Here is a 21,863-nt window from a genome sequence, read left to right as displayed (position 1 = left end):
CTGGCCCACCCCTCCATGTTTGTTTGCTTTCAGTGTGTCTGTTTTTCACACCACCATGGGTGTAAAAAGGAGCCATTCGCCCTGTCCACAGTTGAATCGATACAGACGTTGGGATAAAAGCACTGGGAAGAAATGTTTGGAAACTGAAATGTTTGTCATCCACATTCGCGTGAGACAAGTGCATTTACACCAGGCCTCGTTTCCCCAGGTAACAATCACCTGTGAAGTTTGAAGATGTAAAAATACATGGTAAACTATGAAACCTGTATGGCTTTCTTTCCAAGTATGAGAACATCAGAATGTGAACTTTCGTTTTAAGAATATGAAAAAATATATGGACCCGAGAAAGAAACCTCTATTTAAATGAGTGGATGATTTGGTTTTGGAACAACATCATAGCACAGGTCTCATTGTGATTGCACAAATTCTTTAATTAAAAGGACCAAATTGTACATTTCAACAAGCAGTCAAATGACAAAAAGACAGAACTGCATATCTTCACCTCTACTTTCAGTGTGTTAAAATACTAAAATAAATCCAAATGTTAATTTCTTTAAAGAAAAGACTTTACATGGCTGACATTTCTAACCAAAAAGCAAAACATTTAAATTCTAGAAAGTAAAATTCATCATGTTAATCATTAAAAGTGTATAACTTTATTTTTTCTTATTTGTGTTTTTTTAAAGCAGATATTTTAAACACATTACCTAAAGAAATGATAAAATATTTACTCCAAAAAACATCTCTCTAGAAGCTACATCTTGTGCCGCTAAAAAGGCAGTGCTTCTTAAAATAGTGCTTACGACAATATTAAATAAACAGCTTTTCCACTATTTACACATTTGTACTTAAACATTTCATAAATGATTGTCATATTGTTTTCTCATATAGGTGTGTTAAAGAAATTTGAACCCATAGTTACATTTTGAGTGTTACCTCTTATAAGAAACATATGTACAGTATGTATTTAAAATTAAAACTTAAAAACATAGGCTGGCCTGAAAATGTATTTTCTCTGTGACTTTATAGTCCTATTAAAATTAACAATATTATTAATAAACACCTTGATGAAATAATATCACAAAACCTTTTTTTAATTTTTTTTTTTACTGCTTTACAAAACACGCAACACATTCAATAATGTAAGCTCCCAGAATCTCTTTTTCCAAGACGAAACAAACCCCGCTTTTGAATTGGTTTCGTTGATGAGTCAATGTAATCTCATTAGCATTTGTACGAATTTGTACGTTAAGTGTGCTTCTCGTTTGGATAGACGCTGAAATATCAACGAATTGGAAGAGTAAATATAAAAATGTAAATCGTAAATTGAAAACTTTAATTTACGTAAAACGACTTTAGAGACATAAATGTTTACACATCCTTTGAGGTTTGTAGAATACTGAATTTATAAGTTGGTTTTATTGTATTAAAACATAATTTATTGTAGCTAGTTCCATCATAAGGCTACTAAAGGAGGTTGGAATCAGAGGACAAGCTCAGCGGAAGACCATCAAAGACCTTGCAACTGCTGCCGAAAGAAGCAGTCACTGGCTGTGGCTGAAGCGGAAGGAGACTGTATGGGCTGCCAAGTGACCTCATGGAGCCTCCGGTGCGACACACACCCAGGTCTGATCATCCTGTGGTGGGCCAGCCTCGGGTGAGGGTGTATTGTGATAAAAGGCCGAAACACCCAATGAGGCCGGGGTGCACAACTGAGGATGTGTCGTATTGGAGGCACCAGGTGGTCATCCCCCAATCCAACCCCACACAAGAGGACATCTCCAACAACAGCGATTGCTGATTATCAAGGGATTTTTAACATCTAGTCCTAGTAAGCATACTGTATTTATAATGAAATGATTAAAATAGCGATTAAAGGTTTAACACAATCACATTTTAACAATTATCGCATTTACCTCATTGTGTTTGCATATTGCACACGATCATATGCGGTGAGAATTTCAGCTCCGACCAGTTCGTAAATATTTGTACATACATAAAAGTTAAAATTTTTCCGTCAATACAATGATATTGTACGTTATCGTGTCTATTCAAACGTACAAAATTGTACACGTACACTTGACGTACAAATACCTACGAATATAAGAAAGATCACTGTGGTTAAGTTCTGGAATTACTAAACACTTGAACACCTGTATCTAAAAGGACGGAAGCTGGTAAAAGTAGATTTGTAACGCTGATCAGGGATGGATTACCGACCGGGCCAATGGGGCCAGTGCCCAGGGGCCCTTGACTAACTGGGGCCCTTGACAGCCCTTTGCCCTGGACTTTAAGGTAGCGCAATCCGGTTTATTGATCCCCCTGCTCGAAAACCCATCAACAATGACAACATCTTTTGGCCATGAAAACCCCCCACACAAACTTTTGGAGCGGGGCCCTTGGAGATAATTGGCCCCAGGGCCTTTGCAAGTCATAATCCTTCCCTGACGCTGATCCAGAATCAGCTTCTCGAAATCTAACCTCACCCAGTGTAATAGCGAGATGAAGAGGTCAGGCAATGGCTTATTGACTTTATATTTACAGCTAACTTTTACTGTTTTTTTATTGACATCTTGTGTATTTTTACTTTTAAATTATCGTTTACTATATGACCGTTAAAAGGAACGTAACACTCTTGCCTTTTCATAAATAAGTATGCATCGCAATATAAAATTGAAGTAATTTACTGTTTCTGAACAATTGGTTTCATAATAGCTATATGCTACATACACTCTTGACATCATTTACAGACAATTGGAGTCAGTCATCAAACGCGAGCAGAAAAACCTCCGGTGCAAATTGTTAGTAAAACCATTGAATTCAATACCATGCCAATATACACGCAAGAATGGATTCATGAATGATTTACGCAGAAATTTGTTCTGTTCGCATTTAATGAATAAGTCTCAATGGGCTTCGTTCGTGAAACATGAAGCAGAACGGATTTCGGTGTAAATCGTTCGAAAAACCTTCTTACATAGACTGTCACTACTATCATAATACATGGACACGTCTTCTTCAGTCTTTGTGTAATTCAATGTTTACTATAATTTGAGATTGAACGAAACTATTGATCAATAGTTATTCATTAACTATTGATATTAAAACTCTTGTTGAATATAATTTATGTATACGATTTACACAGAAATGTGCTTTTCTCACGTTTAATGAATGAGGCCCAATAAATGCCGACTGGAGTTACACGCACTCACACATACATACACAAAAAAATACATGCCCCAAAACATACTTATTACAGACGGACCATCTCTAATTGTGCCATTTACACAGAATGTGTTCTTGCTTAAAAAAATAAATAAAAAAAAAAACGGATGCAACGCAATGAACGGAAGAAAATGCAGGTGTCTCAAGAAGACACATTTTTAGAAGTTAAAGTTCTTTTAGTTTGACAGGGCATCTTAAAAATTTTCGATCGTAGCACAAAACGTTAAAAAGCAGCAAGATGCGTCGCAACGGTCAAAGACGTCTGTCCAGCACGTTTCATGGAAAAGTAATTCAAAAACATAATTCCGCAGAAACGTGTTCCGCGTGAACGACCCAATAAACTGCATACTGAATGCCAACTGCAAACATTTTCTGTACATTTGACAAAGCATCATTAATTCATTACACGTACTCAGAAATAATCCAAACATAATCTTTACATGTTACAATTGAGTGTGCTGTCATGTTATGTTGGCTTGAGTGTCTTCCGCGACTATAAGTGGTTTGATATTCCTAAGGTGAATGTGGCTCATTTAATATAAATTAAAATAAATGTAATTCAAGTTTATAAGCAAACTTTAAACACAAAAAGTCACTTTTTTTGTTTGCTAGTTGACATGTGACTGACTGTCTGATCAGAGGTAGAAGCCAGTGGTATGAGGGTCTGGAGGAGGTGGGAGGGGCTCAGAAAGGGCATGGTGACTGTTGACGGGGTGGCCACTGCGTTGCCGTTGGGAACCAGACAACTTCCTGTGTAGGCCACAGTAGTGGAGTTGAGTATGAAGCCAGTCTCCATCTGGAAATAAACAAACAATAAACAATCATGAGACTAAAAAGGATAATCTAACAATGCTAACAATCATTTAACATGTTAATTAAACACATTGAAACTTTTTATATATAACTTACTCAGCATTGCAACATTTAGCCTTTTAGCTTAGCCATTTAGCTTAGCTTTAAATGCAGTACCGCCGTTCCCTACACGAATACTATGCAGTCTACATAGGGCACAAACTCCCTAGGGGGGCACCATCTTACCCTAGGTATATCATGGATGTATCTGTCAATAGTAATTCTCATTACCATAACATAGTCATTTTTGTTGTATATTAGTAAAAAAAGATTGTGTTGAAAATAAATAAATAAAATACATTTTTCAAAAAATACAGAAAATTTGACCGTGAGCAGGCACGCTAACTCATTAGCATTAGCAGTGATTTCTTTGCTACTGACCTAAATACACAGCTCATTTTCAATGTTTATCGCTAGCTTAGAGAACTAGAATGTGGTTGCTTATTTAAGCAGGTTTGTGGCAGCTGGACAGCAGATTTGTTTTGGTCGTTTAAGACCCTAACATGATAAGTTTATCAGAATCACATTACCCCACTGACCAAGCATAACAGTGTGTTATTCACTGATATAGTGCTTTTGGCAACAAACGAGCATTCCCACTATCCAACTGTGATTTCATTGGGAATTTACAACAGATAAACACATACAAACAACCAAAGACCCAAACCGCTAACATGCTACATGCTAACCTCCATCAAATTGTGGCAAATCTAAAAGAAAGTCTTTGAAGGCAACATGAAATCAAAATGTACACTATTTATCTTTCATCAAAATGTTATACCTTTCTCCACCACTGAAAGGACTTTTCTGCTGTTGCACCCCCATGCACTATTCCTTAAATACTTAGGATTAGAAGTTTAAAACAATCCCTAATCCCAAGTATGAGCAATAGTAAAAGTGATGGTTGCCTGCAAAATCCCACTAATAATTATTAACTGCTTGGACAAAAATCTGTATAGTGCAAGATGAGTCATCAATAAATATTTTGGTCTGGTGTAGTGTGTAGTAGAATGTAGTGTGCATATAAAGTTAGTACAAAGATAAATACTAACTACTAGTATAAAGATAAATACTAACTACCACATACTTTTTACATTTGATATGATGTGCTTATTATGTACATACATGTTGTTGCATTGTACTTACGTTTAAATGTAGAAGTAAAACTAAGCTCCTATAGTAAGTACAGTGGCAAGAAAAAGTATGTGATCCCCTTTGAATTAGCTTGTTTTCTGCATTAATTGGTCATACAATGTGATCTCATCTTCATAAAAGTCACAAGTATAGACAAACACATTGGGCTTAAGATAACAACACACAAACAATTATAATGTTTCATGTCTTTATTGAACACATCCCATCAAACATTCACAGTGCTTTGGAAAATGTAAGTGAGCCCTTGGATTTATTAACTGATCGATCCTCCTTTGGCAGCAATAACCTCAACCTCAACCAAATATTTCCAGTAGCTGCGGATTACTTCTACACAGCATTCAGAATTAATTTTGGACCATTCTTCCTCACAGAACTGCTTCAGCTCAGCTGTATTCTTAGAATGTCTGGTGTGAACGGCTCTCTTGAGGTTATTTCACAGCATCTCTAATGGGTTAAGGTCTAAACTTTGACTGGGACACTCCAAAAGGTGGATATTCTTTTTTTTAAGCCATTCTCTAGTGGATTTACTTCAGTGTTTAGGGTCATTGTCCTGCTGCATCACTCAACTTCTACTGAGCTTCTGCTGGTGCAAAGAAACCCTGACATTATCCTGTAGGACATCTTGATAAACTTGAAAATTAATTTTTCCCACGATGATGGCAAGCAGTCCAGGCCCCGAAGCAGCCCCAGCTCATGATGCTCCCTCCACTGTATTTCACCATTGGATGTTTTCATGTTGGTATGCAGTCCCATTTTTACACCATAGGTAGTGCTGCATGTTCTTCCCAAATGATTCAACTGAAGCTCTTTGAGATAATTTTGTAACCCTTGCCAGCTTTATGCAAAGCAACAATTCTTGATCGTAGGTCTTCTTATCCTTTTTATCAGTCAAAGTAGCTATATATATATTTGTCTTAAAATCTGGTTTGATCTTCAACTAAGTTACAATAATGAACAAACACAATCTGTTTTCACTAATAACATATTGAATACATCATTCAAACATTCACAGTGTTGGTTGGATGTTTGAATGATGTATTCAATATGTTATTAGTGAAAACAGATCGTGTTTGTTCATTATTGTAACTTAGTTGAAGCTCAAACCTTAGATTATATATAGATATATATATATATATATATATATACTATATATGTATGTATATAAATGCTGGTAATTCAAAATGGTTCACATACTTTTTCTTGCCACTGTATATGAAAGTTTGGTTATGCGTGTATGAATGTTAGTATGCATTAGCTAATATTAAAGATGGATTTGTAGGTCATGGCTGCTCACGCCTGGCTGGGCAGTGAAGCTCTATTGTCCTTTCAGCTGAGAGCAATAACCCTGAACACACACAGAGAGCTCTTCCCATTCTTCTAGATATAAGATACTGAAATCTTGCTGAAAGTGTTTTTTAGCATGTTGCTAGGTGTTTGCTAGGGGGCTGCTCAGTGATTGCTTTCTGGATCAAGTCAAAAGCGCCCACTCCCAATTCTATATGATATTCTGGTCTCTAGATATGGCTTGGGACCCTCCTCCAATATAGTCTTTGTTTTTTGCCTGTTTTATCTTCTACTTGGTGAAAATCACAAGTCTCATAACACCTCTTCTCAACAAGCCACATGATTTGAGTCATTATCATTGATTCATGTCCATAGCACAAACAATTAGGGAATTGGGCACCAAGGTTTAATACTCTATAATTACAATAGGAGTTTCATCAAATTCCTAACACTAAGCTTGAACAATATTAATAGTGATAGTTGACTTAACATGAACCACTAACAATCAACTAGGAAAACAAATCACAAATCTCAACCAAAATGGGCAACAGCATGGTGCTCTAGACGTGGAGAGACAAGACCGACTCGATAAATAAGTGAAGACAGGGGCCAACAGTCTCCGACTATAGTCTGCTGCATCAGAAGTCCTTTTCTGGGGGCTCCTATCCCACTCTCTCTCTTTCATAGCCTCAGGCATCCATGTTACAATGGACTAAATGCTTAAGTTGTCTACCGTGAGTATTGAAAAAGCAGAAAAGTCAGTCTGTTTTGAGTGGGTCGACCAGGAAGAAGCTTACACCTGTAAGCTTAAGTTTACAATCTTGACCACAGTCACTACATAAGAGTAAAGCAAATGTCTACCTGTCCAAAACCCCAAGGCAGATCTCCAGAGCCTGGCAAGACTTTGTAGGTCTGTCGCTGTGCATTATGCAATCTCATCAGATTAGTTGTGACCTATTAAGTCTTGGTTTATTACAGAGAGCACAATTAGATCAGAGTGAGCATTTGGGCCAATGGAAAAAATAGAGAGAATTATGAAGGGGGGTGGGTCTGAGAATACCTTACAAACTACTATCCAAGACCTTCTGAGCTGTTTCAACACCACATAAAGGTTTAATTAAAACTCTTTTCTTTGTTAAAAAGGTGATTTAAAGTTTGTGTTTTGTGTTTTTTAGTCTAACAGATTTAAAGCCTTCTGAAGCCCACTGTCCTGTTTCTAGACAGGAAATAAATTCATCAAGCCAGTTTATGGAGACTTTAAAGTGTCTTAGACATTATGAAATAACATATGCCAGCATTCAATACCAACTTGACAATGTAAATAAAAGAAAAAACAAAAGAAATATGGTGCAATACCAATATATGCAATATCTTTTGTCATACCCTATAAAAATGATCAGAGTCATGTTGTTATATCTGCTTTATTCAAGTGTGACATATACCTTGATCAACATCTTTGTTGGTCGTGGAACAACATTCCCATTAACCAATGTAGGGTTGGGGTTTAGGGGTTTAAACATCAACCAATCTTCTACCTCTGATTTTAGGGGTAAATTATCCATAAGGCATGAGGTTATGGATAAATTTGTTTGACTGTTTAGTAGGAATATTGATCAAGGACCAACAAAGGATGTTGATCCAAGAGCGTGTCCATCTGCCTTTATTTTTTACTTACCTTACTGTGGGTGGTGTCATGGGTCATATCAGAGCTGTAATCTGTCAATGTGGGGAGGTTTGGAGGTGGGGCTAATCCCAGGATATGCTCTAGTGAGGAGTTCTGTTTGGTATAGGAGGTGTAATAAGTGGATGTGACCTTTGGCTGCTGCTTCTGTTTCAGATAACCCTGCTGATAGGATGAAGATGATGCAATGACTCCCTGAAACTGCCCTACATCCCCAGCTGAACTGCTGTTCATTGTAAAATCCATGCCTGATCCTTCAGCCATACTGCAACCCACATAGTTACTCATTGTGTTCTGTACATATGTGATGGGGTGGCCATTAGGAAAACAAGATCCATTTGTGACAAGGTCTACTTGGTCTGTGAATTTGTATCTGTGCCATTGAGAATCACTGTAGCCATTTGTAGGGGTGTTGCCACCATCAACAGTTTTGTTTTTGTACTGGAATAGGAGTGGCAACTGGTTTTGCTGCAATTGCTGTGGATGTGCTTTACTAGTTTCTGTTATCTTGTCAACAAACTGTAAGGTCTTGTTCAAGTTGGTTTGCGTGTGTTCTGCAACCCAATGACCATTGTGCAAACTTGTTACCGGGTTAACCAACAAGGAGTCATGCTGGTTAAATGTAGTTGTCTCAGTGTTTGTTGTAGACACCTGAGGAATTGGCTCATGGATCCAGGTCTCAGTTTTGTGGCAAACCGACTGTCCGTTGAGATGTTGCTGCATCCGTTGCGAAAGCTGAACTATGGGTGCTGGCTGCCTTTGTGGCCAGAAAGGTATGTATGGAGCAGGTATAGAGGAAGTAACTTGAGGAGCCGACTCAGAAGCAGAACATGGCTTAGGAGGTTCAGCAGAGTCTAGTGCAGCAACAGGGATCCAAGTATCTTCACCACTTGGTCCATCCTTGATCCGGTTTTCCAACAAATCATGAACATAGGAAATTATTTCATTATTGGTAAGAATATCATTAAGAGATGGGATGTAATCTGGTTCCATCTCTACCTGGATCATCCTCTCATCCAGAAGAAGTAACTCTAGATCTTCTGCATTGAGTCCAAGGTTTTCCAGGGCATTGAAGAGCTCGCTGTTGGAGCAGCTCTCCTCATTTTCCAGGGACAGAGAGTCTAATGTTGCTAGAAGTGGGTCAAAACTTGAAGGCTCTTGTTTGGAGTTTGCAACTACACCATTCTGCGCTGGATTCCAACTATCATTCTCTGCAGAGGAAGAGAAAGAGCTAGTCTCTCCTTGCTCACTGAAGAGGCTACTATGGAAGGACATTCTTGGCTCCACTGCAGGCTGGCAAACATAAACCGTTTCATCCTGTCTCATCATGGCTCCCAGAAGAGAGCTGGGGTCCAGATTATCCTTGGAGTCTTTATCCACCTTGCTCTTTTTGGTTTTGTTGCTCTTGCCTTTGTCCTGAAGGTTGACAGAGAAGCCTTGGAAGGGGTAGCTGGTTTGGTACAGCAGAGCTTCTCCAGTGGCAAAGGTAAAAGGAAGATGCATAGATCGCTTCCTCAAGTGCTCCCCACCCTCTTCTTCTCTGAATAAATATAAGATACATTTTATAAGTGGAGCTGTACAAAGTTGTCCTTTAATTTATTGTCAAAATGGCTCAAAACTTACGTAGCAAGTAGTACTGCCAATTAGCACTCTAGCTTGCTGATCAACTAAATCTATATTAGAACGTGTGCAACAATTGTTAGCATAACAGAACATAGTATTAATATACTTACACAAGAGGTCTCTGGGTGGCGATGATGTAGTCAGGCTTGCCGTTCTTGTAAACAAGTCTAGCATTAGCTTGTACCCATTTCCAGCGGTTGTCCTTTGTAAGCAGTCTGAACACAGTCAGGCCACTTTCTCCAGTCTTGATCACTGTAAGGGAAAGGGTCAAATGTTTTTAACTGAACTCTCTGACACTGCAAAGCATTTAATTATTCTTGCTTAGTTCATGATTTCTGGTTATGTAGTAGCTGTCAACTTGTCAAATAGGCTAACCAAATGTTTGTACCCAAATAATGCAACTTTTTTTTAAATACATTTTCTAGGTTGTCATTAATGGCTGGGAAGAAATAACTGACATAGCCACAGTTGTTCAATCTTATGTTTGGAGCCAACTACTAATAGTCATTACAAATCTTGGGACAATTTCTTTATCAGGTGCTTGGCTATTTAACAGATATTGTGCAGATAATATGTTGATGAAATCACAAGATATGTCCACTCTAAAATCCAAAACAAGAGTTAACAACCTTGCTTGTGTGGATTTTGGTTCCATATTAAAATGCTGATATGGATTTCTGACCCTAGTTTACATTTCTATATTTTCATAGCTCCAAGGATTTCTACAATCTCCAACATAATATGTGGTATTATTGGAAAACATTCCTCCTTTCTCTCTTTTTTTACTTGTTCACTACTTGTAGAAGAACCAGGATTCACCAGATCCACCCACGGCTTGCCCATATCATTGACATCATCAACAGATTTGACTTCCAATGTATGGATTTCCTTATATGAAAATCCCCGTCATCTCCCGTGATCATCCCTGAATGGGGGCACTTTCACATGTTCAAATGTTCTTCTAAGCACACAGGGCTTATACGTTCAGACTGGCAGTTTAGTATGAAACAGAGCACAGTTCACATGAAAAAACGGTAATATGAATGCTATTTTGCAGACCGGGAAGCAGGCGATGTATCAAACCAGAGACTACCTGTAGGAGGTGGTATGAGCTTGGGGTGCAATGGAACTGTGGAACTCAAGCAACCTGTCCTTGGGTCCGCACTTGCTAAGGAAGTAAAATAACTTGCGCATGCGTTATTGCAGATTTAAGCATGGTAACATCATCAGTTACACAAAAACACACACACACACACGTGCACCATGAGTAGAAGGGAAACATAAGCAGCACTGCAACTAGCGCAGGTTTTGTTCAATCTGGTGTGGATAACGGGACCAAATTAATATAAGACATACAAATATAGCAACCTGTGTTGTGCACTTTGTGATGACGCATGTACAGTAGAAAACAGAAAAGAACCAGGGTTCAACAGAATCTGAAAGAGCCTGAATCCAGACCAAAAATCACCTGGAATAATCACACTTGGATTTGGACTGCAGCAAACATGCCAAGTATGAAAACCACCTTAGTGTCACTAGAGTTTATTTAAGAAAGCAAGCCATTGGAAACAATGTAACAATGCATCAGCAGAGACTAATTGTAGGATAGCTGTTTCTTAAACACTGGATTAATGCAATTGACATGTTGTTGCATTTTTAGCTAGGTTGCTCTTTGAAATAATTCCTTTAGGATAAATTCACCTTAATTATAAAAAATGAGTATGAGAAATGTGAAAATCTTACTTCTAACATGGTTCTCTGCGCAGTAGAGCATATCGGCAGCATGGATGAACTGGTACCCTGAACCACGAACTCTCAGCTCTGCCTCTGTGTAGCCAAGAATGATTTTCCCCCTAAAACAAAGTCAGAACCAACATATTTGACTTTGGTACCATTTTCTATATTTGCATGTCAAATTATAAATCTTTGAAAAAACATAAAAATGAAATGAGTGCATTGGAATTATTTTGTACTGTCTGTAGATTTTGACCCTGCATGTACAATTTTTCATGTGCATTTTATTACATTTAAAATTGCATTTTGGTTGCAGTTCATTTTTGTCAAAATACAGCATTTTTAAAAAGTTCTATTAAACATGCATAAATTCAAAACATGATGATGTATTTGGGTTACCAAAAATAATTTATACCAAACTGCATCTCGCAAAAGTTGTATTTTAGTCGCAAATGCATCTTATATACAACCAATCTAAAGAGTTTTGGAAATATTGAAAAATATAAAAAATCACTGTTTTTCTTTAAGTAGCCTCAAAATGTCAATACAATTTATTTTTATACATATACGTACATCGATCAGCCACAAATTTCCATCCACAGAACTGTCACTCGCTGGATGTTTTTTGTTTTTGACATCATTCTGAGTAAATTCTAGAGACTGTTTTGTGTGAAAATCCCAGGATATCAGCAGTTACAGAAATTCTCAAACCAGCCCGTCTGGCACCAACAATCATGCCATGGTCCAAATCACTGAGATCACATTTTCCCCCATTCTGATGGTTGATGTGAACATTAACTGAAGCTCCTGATCCATATCTGCATGATTTTATGCACTGCACTGCTGCCACACGATTGACTGTTTAGGTAATCACATGGCATGATTGTTGGTGCCAGACGGGCTGGTTTGAGAATTTCTCTAACTGCTGATCTCCTGGGATTTTCACACAAAACAGTCTCTAGAGTTTCCTCAGAATGATGTCAAAAATATAATCCAGTGACTGCCATTTCTGTGGACTGAAATGCCTTATTGATTAGAAAGGTTAACAGAGAATGGCCAGACTGGTTCGAACTGACAAAGTCTACGGTAACTTAGATAACCACTCTGTACAATTGTGGTGAGAAGTCTGATTTGGCAGCACGAGAGGGACCTACACAATATTAGGCAGGCAGTTTTAATGTTGTGGGTGATCGTGTATGTTGTAAAACATCAAAACATTTCTGTAACATTGAGAAAATATGTATTTATTATGTTAAAATAACCTTTTCCCAACTTTAAATAAAACATTTTAAAACATAGTTGTGCCAGCTGGGAAACCACACTGATCATTTTCAGGTAGTTGTTGCTAGTTTCAACTGTAATATTTTGGATTTAAATGGAGCATTACTTTGCATCACAGGCCATTGGGGTAAAGTCCAGCTTGTGCTTAGTTCTGAAAATCATGTTCTTGGATCGGATCTCCAATATGGAGGGAGGCTGTAAGGGCGTTGCTATGGCAAACAGGGCAAGTTGGGGTGGCATTTGGCTTCCGTCATCCAGTCGTCGGTTCTGTCCATGCAAGAATTTCAGACGTCCTTGTAGATTCAGGGCCTTTGGGTTACACAGAAAGAGAAATTATCATGTATTTTGCCAGCTCAAAAGGGATTCCACAAAAAAAAAATATAAAATATTAAAATGTTTCATATGGAAATTCTGTTTACAGCATGTTAGAAACATAAGTCATCATGATTGCAGTTTGATAAAATAAACAATGTACCAAAAGTAGTTGAATTATAAGTAAGTATAAGAAAATGTTGCTAGCAGAATACAACAAAATTCAGTCTTTTAAATCTGCAAGTATGAAAGACGTACTCAACCGATAAACATTTTATTATATATATCATGTTTTTTTTACCACGTGCTTAGTTTTTTACCCCGCTTTTCTTCTGTTTCAACTGTGTTTATTTTCCTGCACGCACCTGTTTCTCTCTTTTTTCCTTTGCTTTTTTCCCAGTTGACTACATCTCGCATCTCGACTGCGTGCATAGATTTTCTCTGTGTTTTGATCAGGAACCACATCGATAACCCTTGCCACTCAAGAACAACCATAACAACAACAACAAACAATTGCGGTAAGTCATGGCATCCATTCATGTTATTTCTTCCTGTATGTCACGAACCCCGCTCCTCTGCCCCATCCCCCCTCGAGCACGCACACGCGCTCCCCTTCGTCCAGCTCACGCGCACGCTCGGCTTCACCGAGCACACACACGCACTCCGCGAGCGTACTCGCTCGCTTCCCGCTCCCTCGCTCCGCCCTCTCGAGCTTCTACGCTCGTTTTGCTCGCTCGAGCTTGCACGATCGTTTTACTCCTACGAGCTCACATGCTCGTACACTATCTCCCCCCCTCGGGCTCACATGCCCACTTCTATCGCCAGAACATTATGTACGAGAAGGGTCTGGCTGCAGACTGTGGGCGATTGGAGCTCCACTCTCAAACAGGAAATACGTCACATCCACTTCGTAAAAGTTTAGTATACTGCTTTGATATTGTGTGTGAAGATTAGGTGAGGTCACGTATATATGCGCTCGGTTAAATAAATAAATAAATAAATATATATATATATATATATATATATATATGCTTCGGTCGCAGTCATAGACAGTATAAGGCCGCAGTAGAGGTGACGTATATATGCGCTCCGGCGCAGTGGAGGTGACGTATTTCCGCTTTTGAATGGAGCTCCACTCGCCCCGGAGTCTGCAGCCAGCCCCTATTGTTATGTACACCTGCACTCGCGTCATCTGCACTCCTGTTCATTGTATACACCTGCACTCATCCCTATCACCTGTCATTGTTTACACCTGCACTCGTCTCTATAAATATCACAGCACATTCGTCTCCCGCTTGTTGGTTATTGTATTTAGTTTCCCGTGTCCTTGCCCCCCCGCTAGTCTCGCCTAGTTTTGAACTCCTCTTGTTTACCCCTTAGCTTGCCAGCTCCCCTTGTTCCCCTGTCGTTGATCCCGCTAGTCCCGTCTTGTTCTACGCCATAGTTGTTAACTGTTTTCCGGCTCGACCTCCCGCTCTCGTTGACCACTCTCTCCCGGATTTGCCCCTTCCTTCTATTCTGATTCCCGGCTCCGACATCACGCTCCCCTTTGACGCCTCTTCACTGGATTTGCCCTTTTTGTACTTTGCACGCTTTGTGTTTAATAAAGCTGTTTTGTATTCGACATTGTGACTGTCTCTTCTTGTGCGGGTTACAGAATAACCAACCCTACCGAAGACAGTCACAATGTCCGCGCTGACAATATACGCAGCTCACTAGAGCGGATTGTCGCGTGCGCGTTCTGTCGCTGGATTTACTGTTGGGAGTCATGATCGCGGCTCACAGCCCAGGGACAGCAGGTGCGTGCGATTTTTTATTTTTGTCACCCTGTTCTACCTGTGTCTGTCCCTGAGCCCGTTTATGCTCCCAACGCATTTCTGAGCGCCGTGAGCCTTCAACCCCCTGAGAGGTTTGACGGCTCTTCGGGCGCTTACCAAGAGTTGGTTATGCAGGGCAGCGGTTATAGAACGAACAGCCGTTCCCTTAACATTATGGACCCAGCGGCCCAACTCTTGGTTTTGCATCAGGGGAGTCAACCCTTGGAGGCTTATGTGACTGACTTTTGTGCCCTGGCTAACCAGGTGAATTTTGATGAGGTGGCTCTAAAAGACATTTTTCAATATGGACTGAATGAGCCAACCTCATCATTCATGCCTGGTGGTCGCTGCTCTCTCAACCTGGCTCAGTTTATTGACCTCGCCCTACTGTACGCTGGTTCCTCGTTTACTGTGGGGGAAGCAGACACGGAACCAGCGCTCCACACCACGGCCCCCGTCTCGAAGCCCACCACGGCCCCCGTCTCGAAGCCCACCACGGCCCCCGTCCCGAAGCCCGTCACAGCCCCAGTACCGAAGCCCGTCACGGCCCCAGTCCCGAAGCCCGTCACGGCCCCAGTCCCGAGGCCGTCACGGCCCCAGCCTCGAAGCCCGCCACAGCCAGCGAGTCAATGCCCATGCCCGCCACAGCCAACGGGCCAGCGCCCATGTCCGCCACGGCCAACGGGCCAGCGCCCATGCCCGCCACGGCCAACGAGCCAGCGCCCATGCCCGCCACGGCCAACGAGCCAGCGCCCATGTCTGCCACGTTCAGCGAGCCAGCGCCTGTAGCCTCGACCGCCCCAGAGCCAGCGCCTGTAGCCTCGACCGTCCCCATGGCCACATCCCCTGTTGGCCGAAGACGTCAGAGAAGGAAGAGGGCCCCTTCTCCCCAGTCTCGTCTTGTGCTCAAGACCGCAGAGGTTCCCCCAGAGTCTTCCATGACTCTGCCGGGCTTTGCTCCGCCCCCAGAGTCTTCCACGACTCTGCCGGGCTCTGCTCCGCAACCCAGAGTCTTCCACGGCTCTGCCAGCCTCTGCTCACCCCTCAGAGCCCTCGCGGCCTCCGCCTCACGAGCCTCCCAAGGCTCCACCTCCCAAGCCCCCCAGGGTTCTGCCTTTCAAGTCTCTCGAGCCTCCCAGAGCCAGCGCCTGTAGCCTCGACCGTCCCCATGGCCACATCCCCTGTTGGCCGAAGACGTAAGAGAAGGAAGAGGGCCCCTTCTCCCCAGTCTCGTCTTGTGCTCAAGACCGCAGAGGTTCCCCCAGAGACTTCCACGACTCTGCCGGGCTCTGCTCCGCCCCCAGAGTCTTCCACGACTCTGCCGGGCTCTGCTCCGCCCCCAGAGTCTTCCACGGCTCTGCCAGCCTCTGCTCGCCCCTCAGAGCCCTCGCGGCCTCCGCCTCACGAGCCTCCCAAGGCTCCACCTCCCAAGCCCCCCAGGGTTCTGCCTTTCAAGTCTCTCGAGCCTCCCAGAGCTCTAACCCTCGAGCCTCTCAGGGCTCCGTCCCTCGAGTCTTTCATGGCTCCACCCCTCAAGCCTCTCAGGGCTTCTCCTCTCGAGTCTTTCAGGGCTCCACCCCTCAAGCCTCTCACGGCTTCGCCTCTCGAGTCTCTCAGGGCTCCTCCCCCTCTCAAGCCTCTCAGGGCTTCCCCTCTCGAGTCTCTCATGGCTCCTCCCCCTCAAGCCTCTCAGGGCTTCCCCTCTCGAGTCTCTCAGGGCTCCTCCTCCCCTCGAGCCTCTCAGGGCTCCTCCTCCCCTCGAGCCTCTCAGGGCTCCGCCCCTCGAGTCTTTCATGGCTCCACCCCTCAAGCCTCTCACGGCTTCGTCTCTCGAGTCTCTCAGGGCTCCTCCTCTCGAGCCTCTCAGGGCTCCGCCCCCCAAGCCTCTCACGGCTCTGCTCCCAAAGACTCCAGAGCTTTCCATGGCTCTGCCTCTCGGGCCTCCTACGGCTCTACCCCCCGAGACTACAGAGCCTGCCAGGTCGTCGCCTCGGGGACCTCCCATGGCACCACCTCCCTTGGCTCCACCTCCAGAGCCTTCCAGGCCTACCTCGCTAGAGCCTCCCACGGCGCCACCGTCATTGGCTCCACCTCCTGAGCCTTCCAGGCCTTTGCTCCTAAAGCCTCCTTCGGCTCCACCTCCAGAGCCATCCAGGCCTTCGCCCCTAAAGCCTCCTTCGGCTCCACCTCCAGAGCCTTCCAGAACCCCACCTCCAGAGCCGCCTACAGTGCCGCCTCTGACGGCACCGCCTTTCACGGCTCAGCCCGGACTTCCTGACCCCCTTCCTGTCCTGTGGCCTCTTCCCTGGCCTCCGGACCCTATTCCTGTCCGGTGGTCACCTTCCAGACCCCCAGACCCAGTCCCTGTCCTCCAGTCGCCTTCCAGACCCCCTGACCCAGTCTCTGCCCTTTGGATGCCCCTAGATCTCCCCACCACCCGCCTGTCCGCTATGTTCCCCTGACCTTGCCTTGAAACTGCCCATTGACCCCATGGACTGTCTCATTTCCCTCTGTGCCCCTTGGACTGCCCTCAATTTTGTTTGTGTGTTTTGTGGGTTGTCTGTTCAGGGTTTTTTGTTTGTTGGGATCGTCCAGTATCACTTCCCAGAGGTCGGCTCCTCACAACCGAGCGGCCGTCAGGAGCCATCCGTTATAGAGGGGAGTACTGTCACGAACCCCGCTCCTCTGCCCCATCCCGCTTCCTCGAGCACGCACACGCGCTCCTTCAGCCCAGCTCACGCGCGACGCTCTGCTTCACCGAGCACACACACGCGACTCATGGCGTACTGCGCTCAGCTTCCGCTCCCTCGCTCCGCCCCCTTGAGCTTCTAAGCTCGTTTTGCTCGCTCGAGCTTGCACGCTCGTTTTACTCCTACGAGCTCACATGCTCGTACACTATCTCCCCCCCTCGGGCTCACATGCCCACTTCTATCGCCAGAACATTATGTACACCTGCACTCGCGTCATCTGCACTCCTGTTCATTGTATACACCTGCACTCGTCCCTATCACCTGTCATTGTTTACACCTGCACTCGTCTCTATAAATATCACAGCACATTCATCTCCCGCTTGTTGGTTATTGTATTTAGTTTCCCGTGTCCTTGCCCCCCGATAGTCTCGCCTAGTTTTGAACTCCTCTTGTTTACCCCTTAGCTTGCCAGCTCCCCTTGTTCCCCTGTCGTTGATCCCGCTAGTCCCGTCTTGTTCTACGCCATAGTTGTTAACTGTTTTCCGGCCGACCTCCGCTCTCGTTGACCACTCTCTCCGGATTTGCCCCTTCCTTCTATTCTGATTCCCCAGCTCCGACATCACGCTCCCCTTTGACGCCTCTTCACTGGATTTGCCCTTTTTTGTACTTTGCACGCTTTGTGTTTAATAAAGCTGTTTTGTATTCGACATTGTGACTGTCTCTTCTTGTGCAGGTTACACTGTAGTGCATGCCACATGTTTAGTGACAGACTCCATCCCTCCTGGAAGGTGCCACTCTCCTCTCTAGTAATTTGGCTCATAGTCTTAATAGTGATAGTATTTGACTAACTGGGACAACTTCAATATATATCCTTCAGCCTCATCTATGTTTGCTGCGATCAGCTAATGCCACTCAATCACTACTAAAGATAGCTTAACTAATAATCTTCCAGAATTGCCTCACATTCTCAGGGAGCCAAAACGTCTAGAAGAACTTGAACAAAAGCCTTCATCAGCCAATTAACAAGGACAATTGCATCTATGTGAACTTCTGCAATTAATCAAGATGGACTTCAAAGATTTTGGTCATTAATCTTACAGTTCAAACACAATCGATGTTTAATCGCTGACCCTTAACACTTAGTTTAATAATTTTAAACCATGATTTTAACTATACATAATTAATATTTACATTACATTCAAAATGTTAGCCAGAGTTCCCAACTGGCCCCCACAGTGAGTCTGGTTTCTCCCAAGGTTATTTTTCTCCATTAATCTACATATTATGGAGTCGCCTACAGCTTGCTCACTGGGGTTATTAATACAATTATCATTTAATTATTTTTAAACACTATTAAAAATCGTATTTTATCGAAATTAAACAATGATGATTAATCGACTTTATAGACATTACAGTTTTATTGTCTGTTAATGCTGATATTCTGTAAAGCTGCTTTGAAACGATGTGTGTTGTGAAAGGCGCTATACAAATAAAATTGACTTGACTTGACTTGATGTAATAACAGAAAATATAAATACAGTCTTCTCAAGCACTCTTGATAGTGTCACCTCCCTTCGACTAAAGAAAATGAATGAAAAAAGCCCTGCATCATGATACAATGATCACACTCATGCTCTCAAGAGAGCAGCTCGGAAAATGGAGCGCAAGTGCAAGAATACGAAATTAGAGGTATTTCATGGTGCATAGAAGGATAGTGTCTGTAGCTACAGACAGGCACTAAAAGCCAGGTCAGCATATTTTAGCAAACTCATAGAAAATTACCACAACAATCCTAGGTACAGTACTGTGGCTAAATTGGTTAGGAATAAAGCATTGACTGAACCAGATATTCCATCGCAACACAATAGTAATGATTTCATGACTACATTCACTTCATTTCTTTACTGAAAAAATAGAAATCATCAGAAATAAAATTGGAATTATCACAAATTGGACAATCAACTGTCACAGCACCTCAGAAAACTTTCCTCATGAGCAAGAGCTAACAAAACTTATCAAAAAATCTAAATCCACAACATGCAAGCTAGATCCAATACCAACTAAGCTCTTAAAAGAGGTATTCCTGTAATCTCAGAACCTCTTATTAATATAATTAACTCCTCGCTATCAGAAACATTTCTTATAATCTATGACTCACAATAAATTGAATGGCATCTACGCTAATATTATTATATTTGTTTCCCTGTCTCAACCTCAGGATTCATATCCTGAGGTTACCAGAGCCGGGATATGAAATGTCACTGAGTGATGACGACAAACTACAGCTGGTGCTAGCCAGACATCACTTCAGTCTTTTACAATGGACTTCAGTGGATGAACTGATGCCAACTTCAACTGTAAGACAATGGATACTTCATATGCCTCTGCCTTAACCTTGAACTTAGGATGGACCCCACAAACCTCACCGAAATGTCCTGCTGGTTGAACTGCGATGCACCTCATTGATCTCTGCCTGCATCACCTTTGTCTATTGATGGACTACACTCTTGAAATGGAATATATAGACTATCAATTAATTGCCAACAAAAGCCTTCATCAGCCAACTAACAAAGGACAATGCATCTATGTGAACTTCTGCAGTTAATCCAGGACGACATTAGTCATTAATCTTACGGTTCATACACAATCTTTGGTTAAACACTGGCCCTTAACACTTACTTAGTTTACAAATTGTAAACCATGACTTGCACTGCACACAAATAACTAATATTGGTATTATATTCATGCTGTTTAGCCAGAGGGGAACTGGCCCCCACAGTGAGTCTGGTTTCTCCATTAACCAACATCTTATGGAGTTTTGTGTTCCTTGCCACAGTCGCCTTCAGCTTGTTCACTGGGGTTATAAATACAATTATTATTTAACTATTTATTTTTATACACAATTTACAATCATATTTAATCAAACTACACAATGATGACTGTAAGACTTTATAGCTATTACAGTCTAATTTTCTGTTAAGGCATGAGTTTCTGTAAAGCTGCTTTGAAACGTGTGTTCTGAAAAGTGCTATACAAATAAAAATGATTTGACTTCATAAATGAACGTACACAGCAGGAGTCGTGAATTTGTTGACGTGCCCTTTGCAAACAATATCATTGTAACTCTGACTCAGTGTGGGCAATAGAGTTCAAGCCAATTCAGCTCTTACTAAAGGAAGTACGACACGTCCCCAATGTGTCATATCGGAATGCTTGCCGTTTTGTGATTGGTTAGTCAAGCTTTATACGATTTGTTCTGATTGGCTGAGTGCCGAGACACTAAAACATTAATGACATCCATGAGTGAGTGTTTTATCTGCATGCCAGCCATGGTTATTTTTATTTAGTGTCACCTTTGAATCTGCGCACAAACACTTACACACACATTTTGTGACAGGAAGGTATTGTCTACTAAGAATCAACCCTCATTTACATCCTCTCTGTCTTACTATGACCAAGGGACACATACATTGATACCACACCTCCATTTATTTTCATTATTTTATATCTTAAGGCTCAATAAATAAATAAATATATATATATATATATATATATATATATATATATATATATATATATATATATATATATATACTGTATATACATACATTATATTGGCTAATACAATGGTCTTTTTTTATATGCATGTTTTGGCATTTTTGCTTGTTTATAACATTTTGCTTGTTCATATGGCATCTACTCTGAGTTAGGTCTATTCTTAGATGTTATGACAAATAAATTCAGGCTCCAACAATACCAAGAGGACTGCGAAAATAACAACAAACGCTTAATGGAAAAAAGTTTGAGGCTGCCTAGGTTTATTGCTCATGAAAATGCATTTCTCAGAGCATATGGGGAGACCCCCATTAGCTTTCCTATCTTGACAAGCAAAGCATAGTCATGCTATTCTTGAGGGAGGTGGTAAAAATGGAGAGGAAAGAAAATAAAAGAGTGAGACAGAGAGGGGGCAGGGGGTGATGAGAGAGGAAATAAGGATAAAGTCTAGAGAAATCATTGCAGTCATTGGTTTTTCATGCAAATTAATTTCTTTGCAATCAAAACTAATTTTCCAGTTTATTCTGCCTTCAACTTTAGATTTTATTGGAAGGTAAATTTCTAGAGTGCAGCAAAAATCCTACAAATTTCTTCCAAAGAGAAACAATGATATATGCTTTTCTAGAAGCTACAATCAAATTCTTCAAGAATATT

General features: G+C 41.8%; 1 protein-coding gene across 1 annotated transcript in view; it reads right to left on the bottom strand.

Annotated features, from left to right (window-relative positions):
• Nucleotides 1–448: 448 nt before the first annotated feature.
• LOC127641353 (aryl hydrocarbon receptor-like) overlaps nt 449–21,863 on the bottom strand; it is a 71,033-nt gene continuing 49,618 nt past the window's right edge. Inside the window, exons 7-11 of the mRNA XM_052124314.1 lie at nt 12,942–13,144; nt 11,564–11,673; nt 9,931–10,072; nt 8,192–9,737; nt 449–4,021 (exon numbers count right to left, since the gene is read on the bottom strand). Of these exons, the coding sequence (XP_051980274.1) occupies nt 3,818–4,021; nt 8,192–9,737; nt 9,931–10,072; nt 11,564–11,673; nt 12,942–13,144 (2,205 nt within the window). The 3' untranslated portion in view covers nt 449–3,817. The remainder of the gene's footprint in view (nt 4,022–8,191; nt 9,738–9,930; nt 10,073–11,563; nt 11,674–12,941; nt 13,145–21,863) is intronic.

This window comes from Xyrauchen texanus, chromosome 50 (assembly GCF_025860055.1).
Source record: "Xyrauchen texanus isolate HMW12.3.18 chromosome 50, RBS_HiC_50CHRs, whole genome shotgun sequence".
NCBI classification, from domain to species: domain Eukaryota; kingdom Metazoa; phylum Chordata; class Actinopteri; order Cypriniformes; family Catostomidae; genus Xyrauchen; species Xyrauchen texanus.
This window is presented reverse-complemented; position numbering and strand designations above follow the sequence as displayed.